Raw genomic sequence first — 10,035 nt, 5'->3', positions numbered from 1 at the left:
TAAACACATTTATATATATTAAACACATTTATATATATTACACACACATTTATATATATTATGTTACCTGACCCCACTAAAAGTCCAGAGGCAGCACTTACAGATTCGCCTCTCGCTGGGTCTGGCTGGGCTCGGTGGTTACCCGCCTCACCCCGACCCCGGCCAGCTCAGCAATTTAGGTTTAACCTTTCTCTCCATTTTCTCATCCTCTACCAGAAACGTTTGTAGCTCTTGCCCAGATCTTTAGAAATTAAACAATTCAGATGATAAACTTTCTACAACCAAATTTAGAAATAAATTTATAAAAAGGAAATATGAATGAACAATTATAGAACAGTATCGGAAAAAAGGAAAAAGTCTTTGAATTAAATCAAAGAGTAGAACACAGAAGAAGAAGATGAAAGGTGGATTTGAAAAGAAAGGGCCCTTCCCCTTCGGGGGGTGTCTGGTTGGGGGCACTGTGGGCGTCCAGTTGCCCTGATAATTTCTGAGAAACTTCTATTTCTCGAAATCTTTTCAGTCCTACTAGAAAGTAGCCAAATGAAAAGTGACATAATGACACACCGAGTGCCAGCCACGGAGCAGCAGGTGTGGCTCTTCCCATTTACAGGAGGGAGGGCCGAGCATCTGGATGACCTAGCTCAGCGCCGAGGGCAGCAGGCCGGGGACATTGCTTCTTGACTCGGGACCCTGTGCTTCTGCTCTAGAGATGCCGCTGGCATTCTAGAACCCCGTAGAGCTAGAACCTACTTATATGTTCATCTTTCACCTCAAACTAAGTCCCAGAAACCTCTTGAGTGACTCGCTAGTTTCACCAAGTAAATGACTCTTTTGTAACTTGGCAAAGTGACTTATGGCTCCTTCGTGGAAAATGTATGAAAACAGAGGTGGTCAGGCAGGACATGTAGCACCTTGTTGGAAGGGTTTGGTTAAGTCGACGTCCAGGGTGGATCTGGGTCATTCCTTGTAAATAAGCTAAGTGAGGAATTCGCTGTTCCGGTGGTGAAGGCCACATAATAACAGCTCTTAGGTGAACTTGGGAATATTAAAACTCTCTTTCAAACATCTCAGATTTGACTCTCAATGTGCAATCAACTTTTTAGGTAAGGAAAAAAAAAAAAACCTTTATACCGATGATAGTAAACAGCAGGGAATCCGCCATTATGGACGCTTGACTTTAGAATTCAGAGAGAAACTCTTAGATTACTCATTTGTTCACATGTATCTTCCCCACCTCTGCTTTCCTCCACGTCTAACCTGACCTACTAGATGCTGCCTGTGGCCGAGGAACCACTGGGTGAGCAGAAGCCATACAGGCTATTAACCAACTATAGAGAGTTGCCCCACATCGATCTGGACTGATACAGAGAAGTCGCTGGATCTGCTGGAGTCTATACGTCTTTGTTGTTCGGGTTGCTGTAACAGCACCACAGACTGGTTGCCTTAAACTACAGAAATTCATTTCTCATAGTTCTGTAGGCTGGGAGGTTCGAGATCAGCGTGTCAGCACGGTCAGGCTGTGGTGAGGGCTCTCTACCTGGTTTACAGATGGCCGCCTTCTTGCTGTGACCTCACATGGCAGGGACAGACAAGAGAGGTCCTTCCTGTAAGGGCATTAATCCCATTCATGTGGGCTTTACCCTCATGACCTACTGACCTCCCAAAGGCACCACATCCTGACTCCATTACACTGGAGACTCAGGCATTAACAGTAGTTCAGGGGATGCAAACACTCAGTCTATGGCGTCAAGATACGGAAGAATCTAGAGATGGCCCCGAAACCCGTGTGGTGGTCACAACTACTCCCCAGTGTTAGAAGGAAGCAAAGAAGGTGCACAAGGATCCACCTTGCTGTGTTTGCCCAGAACTTAGAGGTGAGGCACAGACCTGTAAAGTCCCAAGGGTGTCGCCGGGGTAACCGGCACAGGATTCCATCTGTTGGAGCTGCCGCCAAGTTTGACCTTGTCAAAGATAGGGGTGTACCGTGGGGGCTGCAACCTGGCTGTGCTCTCGACTCTAATCCTGCTTTGTTTTCTTGGGGCGGAGGGAGGAACAGGCAGAGACATCAAAGATGCTTGTAATTGAATCCAAGTAGCATTGTTAATAGACCAGGATGGCTGAGAAATAGGTGTGAGCTGCTCTACTTTAGATGCAAAGGATAAATGCAGTGGGTGTCACAGCCCGAATAGTAATTATGTCGTCTGTCTTGTCGTAGAATGTGACTACAGTAATTGCAACATTTTCTCCCATCATTGAAGCTTGTAATTATCGTGCAACTACCAGGGTTATGTGCTAACTTGGGCTGTTTTAATCACCTCTTTTCCTCTGAAATGTAATGGTAAAATTCCACAGTTGTTCCCAGGCTGCGGATCCTCTCAACATCTGTTGCCTTGTAACTCTTAACAGTTCGGCACCGAGAAGAGGAGGCAGAGCTGCCCCAGGCCACTCCTGACAGGCCTTTAGCCTGTGAAGCCACCGGGATGGTTGATGAGAAAGCCCACACAGTAAGGGCGTTTGAATTCCTAACCAGAATAAAATTTTCTCTTCGAATGTGCATCATCTATTTTGTTTCAAAGATGGCAGATTTATTATTGGATTCGGCTTGTCTGCAACCCGTATTTTTTGTATTGGAAGAAACTGTCAACCATAAAAATCAGTCCAGGGCTGATTAAGAAGCCCCCACCCCAACCCAAGAGCAGGTGCAGGTTCATTGATGCCGGGCCGCCTCTCATCGTGAGGCTCCTGACGATGCTCATCGCATGCATTTCTCTTTCCAGATCGCAGTTTGCAAACTTCAGGGGCTCTCCGAAGTTCCGCTATACAGGGGTAAAGTGACATGGGACACTACATGAAAGGAGGGGGCTGACGGCCGCAGTGGAGCCCTCCCTGGACTCGTTCATCGCGGGGCGACTTCCTCTCTCTTAGGTCGCCCCTTTCACTGTGTAGATAATCCGAGCGCATCCAGGGAGTCAGCCCTGCCAGGGTCACCCCAAGCCACGCTCAAACAGGGCGCCGTGACGTCATCACGTACTCGTTCCCGCAGGGCGCCGTGACGTCATCGCGTACTCGTTCCCGCAGGGCGCCGTGACGTCATCGCGTACTCGTTCCCGCCATGCAGGTGCGCCCAGCCGAGCGAGCTTACAACTCAGCAAATGCACCTGTTGCCCCAAAACGACCGGGGGAGGCAATCTAAGGGCAACTGGTTTTCCTGAAGGGAGCCCTGTGGCGGCAAATGCAGTGTCACCTTTGGAGGTGACAGAAAAGGCCCAGGTTAGCCCCGCGTGGATCCGGCAAGGCCAGACCCCGACGGCGCGGCTGCTGGGGACGTTAAGCGCGTCAAACCCGCCCCCAGGGACCCGGACGCGCCTCCCCAGCGGACACGGGGGAGGAAGCGGTGGTCGCAGCGCCGCAGGCCGAGCGCGGGTCTCGCCGCTTCACTGGAGCGCGCGCCCTGGGAAGCGGACAGCGCAGGCGCGAAGGCGTTAGCGGTGCCCGGCCGGGGCCGCCGAGAAGATGCAGAAGCCAAGCCCGGCCGTCGTGTGGTTGGCCGCAGCTTAAATGGCTGCCGTGTTTGGCTGTCCGGGGTGGGTTGCGCTTAAGTTTCGCTCCCAGGGCCCAGGAGGCACCGACACTGGCTTAGGTCTAAGCCCGTGCAGGCCACCAAGGCACTGGAGCCACCCGAGTCCGATGGCGTCCTCGCTTCACGGCCTGGAGGGAGGAGCCTCAGAGGTGACACTGGCGGTGTCCACCCAAGCGTAGGGGAGAGGAAGCGGGTCCCAGCTGAGCAGATTTACGGTCAGGGTTTCCTTGGCCAGACCGTCCCGAGATTAAACGATGAGACCTAAGAAACTCTAGGTTCGAGGCTCTTCCTCTGGTCACGTGTGTCCGCAGGTGGGAGGTCTGCAAGGACAGACTGTGCTGGCCCAGCCCGTTTTCACGATCCGTCAGTCAGTCCGCCAGGGCAGCCCCTGGCTGGCCAGACCGCTGAGCTCCGAAGTCCGGCCCCTGTCTTACTGGACACGTGACCTTGGGCGGGCTCCGCTTCGTGCCTCGGCTTCCGCCTCCGCGAAGCGGCTTTGAGAATGTCACTGAGGGACTTCAGAAGGTGATGCGTTTAGCCCGGTGCCTGGCGCATATTTTTACGGATGGTTCTGCATGGCTCTCTCTCTCGAACTTGTGTCATATGGACCTGACGCACGAGGAGACCCCTCGTAGCATTCCAGAAAACTCTGTTTCTGCGCCTGCACGCTGGGGACTAGCCTCTGGACAAGGGGCGCAGGGTCACCAGAGTAACCGCCCCCGTGAGCTGGATGAGGTCGACAGCCGTCCCCCCGCCCCCGCCATGGCCCCGAGTGGTGCGCAGCTGTTCTTTACGCGGTGATGCCAGTCATTACGGTGACCTCATAACTCTTCCGTCTCCCCATTTAGATCTTCCAGAGGGCAGAAGTCTTGCCTTATTCTTCGCCCCATATCCTCGCCATTAGCTAACAGATTTATTCATCTCAAACTCAGTAAATCCTTCCTGGATAAGATAATGAGGTTTGTAGAGAATTCAGAACAAGTGGAAGTGTGTCCAACAAATGAGACAGATGGGAACAGTGAAGACCGGAAAACCAGAGAGGGGACAGTGGCCAGAGAAGACATTCCTGAATGAACCATCCGGAAGAGCTCACTGGAGTTAGGGACTCAAAGCCAGCAGGTCCAAGAAGACCGCTGGCTCTTAGAGGGACAACGTGGTGGTCCCGTCACCGCCACCCTTTGGTGTCTGTCTGCTGGCCTGAGCATCAGATAAGCGCTTGCAGGCTTCGGAAAGCCTCGTTGGCAGGGCGAGTTCACGCACCGGCCGCTCACTTGCCGGCACGTGACGCAGACCCCGAGGGCAGTGGGCTGGCAACTTCGCCTCCCTCTTAGCGAACGCTCTTGGGCGCCTTGCCCTCTGCCACCCAGTTCCTTCTCTGCAGCTCCTGGAGCTCAGCTAGGGGGATGGCTTGGTGTGCAAGTACCATGTGTCCCCAGGTTTCAGATAAGCCTGGAAGGAAGATGGAGGGGCAAGAGCCTTATGGTGAGGGGATGGCCATTTGAGTTAAACCCTGTGTACTTATGACCCGTAGCATGTGTGTTACGTGGATATCACGCTGTGACCCGTAGCGTATGTGTGTTAATGTGTATATCACACTATGACCTGTAGTGTATGTGTGTTATGTGTATGTCACACTATGACCTGTAATGTGTGTGTTATGTGTATGTCACGCTATGACCCATAGCATGTGTGTGTTATGTGGATATCACGCTGTGACCCGTAGTGTATGTGTGTGTTATGTGGATATCACGCTATGACCCGTAGTGTATGTGTGTGTTATGTGGATATCACGCTGTGACCCGTAGTGTATGTTATGTGTATGTCACACTATGACTCGTAATGTATGTGTGTGTTACGTGTATGTCACACTATGACCCGTAGTGTATGTGTGTTACGTGTATATCACGCTATGACCCATAACATGTGCATTACGTGTATATCACTCTATGGCCCGTAGCATGTGTGTGTTATGTCTATATCACGCTTATGACATGTGCTGTATTGAGGATGAAGTGTCTCTCCATGTTGGTCACGAGAGTGGATTACAATAAGACAATTAATAATAATAATAATAATAATAATAAATACAATCACACTGGCTTGGTCAGGGCCAGCACTGCTTTATTCACCTGGAAATGGCTTCACAGAGTAATTGCGAGGCCGCTGGCCTGGAGCCTCCACTCACTCCTCACCTGGGAGGACAGGCTTTCTGGGCTCCCCTGCCACCTCTCTTTCCTCCAGGCCGTGCTCTCCCTACGGGCAGCGTCTCTGTCCTGAGGGATGTGCCAGCACCTGTCTCCCTGGTCCGCACAAAGCCTCTCCCCAGGCTGGGAATGGCCTGGCTGCCGGCCACGCACACAGCAAAGCCTGTCCTCGGGCTTGTCCACTCTCCACGTGGACACTCAGAACTGGCCCCTAACCCCGCTCCTGTGCTGTGTCCCCGCAGGTGTCCCAGGCAGCCGCCGACCTCCTGGCCTACTGCGAGGCCCACGTCCGGGAGGACCCGCTCATCATCCCCGTGCCTGCGTCAGAAAACCCCTTCCGAGAGAAGAAGTTCTTCTGTACCATCCTCTGAGTGCTTCGTGATGAAGCACCTCCTCTCCTGTCAGTAACGTCCGTGGGGACCCGCATGCTCGTAGCTTTAGGGGCGCCCCCTCCCGTCCCTGCCCAACCACATTCACAGGGCAAGTCTCGTCTGTCCCTCGATTGTCTTCATTCCATCGATTTCACTTCTTCTTTTCATTTTCTTGTTATTTTCATTATTGGCAAAGAAAAAGAGACCTTTTTGTAGCCAAATAACAAATGTGCCAAGTGAAAATAAGTAACGGTTTAAGGGCTTAAGTTTTTAAATATCAATTCCCAAGTTTAAATACATCGAGTTAATACATTTCAGTGGATAATTTATTGAAAACATGTATCTAACAATCTCCGTTCCCAATAACTCAGCATCAAACGAGAACATTTTGACACTGGAACAGATGGGTAAAATTTCAGCCCCTCCACGAGAAAGCAGTTCTGGAAGCGCTTCCGTCATCCTGTTAAAAAGGAACTAAACCACAGCATCGAAGCGTTTTCTCACCGTGTGTTTTTCTGGGGCCACGTGGCCAGACACCGCCGAGAGCCCAGGCCAGTTTCCCACTGATTGTCACTGACCACTTTGGAGGTGGCCCTTCCACAGATGGGTGGATACTGTAGTAAGCTTGACCGTAAGTGTACACGGCGACAGCCAGCTAGCTGTTCACGTGCTCCGCTGGCTGGCCACGGGCGTCATCTGCCTCTCCATGTGCCACCTCTCCCTGCTCCCTCCCGTGCTGGCTCCTTGGTCATTCCGACACGGGCCGTGTTAATAGGGGCCATTCTGGGTGCAGCGCTGGGCCCTGTGGGGTTTCGCCAGGGTGGCCCCTGCCCCGAGGAGTGAGTCACAGGGGCAGCAGCTCACTTGTGCCATCCTCTGATCTGGGCATTGACAAGTATTACTTCTTTAATTCTCTCGCAATAAATAAATGCCGTGAGTGTGCATCTGTTCCAAAGAGGGGAAACCGAGGCACAGAATGATGGTGTGGTCTCCTCAAGGTTATAGGTAGTAAGCAGGAAAACCCGGACTTGAGTGCAGGCCGCCGGGTCCCAGGGCCTTCCCTGAACCCCTGGGCTATGCTGCCTTCCAGGTCTACCTGTTTGCAGATGGGTGGACCGGCAGACCACCTGCACCGCATTCTGCGAAGCGCTGCGGCTGCGGCCCGCCCAGCGGCACGTCTCTTCCCGCCTCTGCCAAGAGGGGCCTGCCAGGCGGCTTTCTGGCAGCCGATGGAAGATGATGCATGGACACCCCAGTGGAGGGCCAGGCGGCGCTTGGTTTTGCTGAGGCAAACTTGCAGGCCCCGCCTAAAACCAGCTCACACCACCCTGACGACAGAGACTGACCGGCGGGGCAGGCAGCACTCGGCTACCTTTGCTCCGGTCTGTTCAGTTGGAAACTGCCTCTGTCCCTGGTCCTGACCAGGGCTTGCTGTGTGACTGACTGAGCAAGCCACCCTGTGCCTGAACTGTTCCAGCCTGCAAAGAGGATGTGGTCATTACTCCTCCCGCCTTTGTCTCTGGGAGGACGTGGAGCGTGCCACACACAGGAGAGCTCTGAAGATCGTTTAAAACACACATGCCAAATGCCAAGCTGTCGTACAGGGGATGACGCATGACTTCAGAGGCGCCCCGGCTCATTAGAAGGCTGATGTAAAATTGTCTACAGAGGCAAACGGAATTTCAGATCAATTCATGACTTGCTACCCTTATAAATGGCTTTAGTACATTTTTATTCTTTGTTGCTTTTGTCGAAAGCCATTCTCATCTTCATTAAACCTCGCCAACTGCAGCAGAGTCGCGTGCCGTATGTGATCGTAGGACTCGAAGCCCTTCTCTGTTTGGGTTCATGCCCAGGATCTCATCATTCTGTGGTCCATGTCAGCATCATTAACCTGATGAAACAAAGCACAACCCACAAAAGCACATGAGGGGCTGAGAGAGGGGACAGCGCGGAATCTGGCTGCATCAGGTCAAGGGAACATGTGCTGCTCATCTTTCTCCAGACTTCCTCTCCTTCGTCTTTGCTTCTTCTGTCCCTCCGTACTCCGCCTTCCTTTCCTCCTCTCTCCCATACGTTCTTCCGTGAGATTCTTCTGGCCTTTCACTATGCCTTTTCCTTCCAAACCTGTGGTACTTGGTGTGGCTCATCCCGTCTAATGTGTCCCCGAGCTCAGTGCCGTCTTCTCAAAGGTGAGTTGACACACGTGGGCCACGAGACACGCAACGTGTGAAGCCCCTCCCCCTCCGAGCTGTCGTTGGGAGGCAGATGGCATGAGGGGGGCAGTTAGTTGCCATCTTGCGTATCCAGTTTGGCTTCCCAGCGTCTGACCTCCCCCTCCTGTAGGAAGGAATCACCCTTTACATACAGATGTATTGGGACGCGGTGCCCCCTCCCACTGTGGATGCTGAAGCAGAGAGGTCTTTCCTGTCTGTCAGGTGTCCCCATTTCCGGCACCGACCAGCCAGGGAGTGGCCAGTGACCTGGGGTGAACCACTTGGACTCCCTGCTTAGGATGTGAACCGGGGCCAGCAACACGGAAACAGGTGGTTGCTGAGTTCATTTCTCGGGAGCCGATGGGGTCCAGGGTGACCGTGGCCCCGCAGGGGGCATGTCTGGGACCCGCAGCTTCAGGGATGGTGCGTCCACTGGTGACAACATCCAGCGTGGCACAGTCCCGGGCCGATCCTTCCCGCTCCATTCCTTGGCCCACTGAGCTGGGGCTCATTTCTAGCTTCCCATCAATTCTTTGAGCCCTCAAGTTCTACCCAATAAATTCCTTGTTCTCCCATGAAGTAGCTTAGGTTGGATGTACGTATCGTACGACCTCACAACTCCACTCCAAGGTGTACGCCCAGCAGAAATGTGTGTGTATATTCACCACAAGAAATGTTTCGTGTTCATAGAAGCACTAATAACCCCCAACCGGAAAGCACCCAGATGCCGGATGAGTGGATAAACAGGTAATAACACGTCCACACAGTGGAATGCCATGCAGCAGTGGACGAGCGGTCGTTCGTGGCGTGGGCCTCCCGAGTTGAGGCAGGTATGTGCCTGAGGTTCTGATCCCATCAAGAACAACACCTGCCCAAGCTGACCTGTGCTGGTGTAAGCTGGGGCGTCGGTCACTCCTGATGGGGTGGTAACGGGGCAGGCGAGGAGCTTCTGGGAGATTCTGTTTCTTGATGTGGACACACTGGGTGTGTCCGGTTTGTCAAAATCTTGGAGCTGTACACTTTCGATCTGTGCACTTTGCTGTACTTATGTTACACTTCAATAAAAAGTCGGGTTTGGTGGCTAGCAGTCAAGCGCCCTACTGTTATTTTTTTTCTTGGGGGGGACTTTGCTCAACCTTTTACTCCTTAGGGTGGGGCATTTAAGAGCGTATCCAATGATGTTTTGAGGTCGGGAGTACTTACAACCGTAGCTGTCTGGGTGGAGAGCAGGCTCCAAGCACCTGCAGACGGCGCCTGTGAACAGGACATGCGAACGCCATGCTGTGGAATTCGTGTCTTCTGGGAAAATGGAGGGCTCCTACAGGGGTCCCCAACTTGGAGCCGCTGCTCTGTAACTGAGGCGAGTGACATCCTCAGCCTCTCCTGCCTCTGAGCATCAGGAATGGAGAGGATGGCTGCCATAAAACCCAGCTGCCAGACACCCCCGGGGGAGGGAGAGTCCCTGAAGGCACCAGCTGGCTCTGCCAGGACGTGTCTTCCGAATGCAGCCTGGCCTCCCGGCCCCTGGCCCATAGGTAGATTCACTGAGACAAACGGCTTCTTCAATGCTACCCCCGGGGCCCGGGGACCCCTCCCAAACCTCTGGTGGCCTCTGAGGGCCCCCGGTGCTGCTTCCTGTGCGCTTGTCTGCCACGTGGCTCAGG

General features: G+C 53.1%; 1 protein-coding gene across 1 annotated transcript in view; it reads left to right on the top strand.

Moving 5' to 3' along the window:
- GNG4 (G protein subunit gamma 4) overlaps positions 1 to 9,455 on the top strand; it is a 31,018-nt gene extending 21,563 nt beyond the window's left edge. The window contains exon 5 of the mRNA XM_015596228.2: positions 6,027 to 9,455. Within this exon, the coding sequence (XP_015451714.1) occupies positions 6,027 to 6,155 (129 nt within the window). The 3' untranslated portion in view covers positions 6,156 to 9,455. The remainder of the gene's footprint in view (positions 1 to 6,026) is intronic.
- Positions 9,456 to 10,035: the final 580 nt, after the last annotated feature.

The sequence above is a fragment of the Pteropus alecto genome, unplaced genomic scaffold (assembly GCF_000325575.1).
Source record: "Pteropus alecto unplaced genomic scaffold, ASM32557v1 scaffold189, whole genome shotgun sequence".
In the NCBI taxonomy this organism is placed as follows: Eukaryota; Metazoa; Chordata; class Mammalia; order Chiroptera; family Pteropodidae; genus Pteropus; species Pteropus alecto.
The sequence above is the reverse complement of the archived record's forward strand: the minus strand, read 5'-3'. Positions and strand labels throughout refer to the sequence as shown.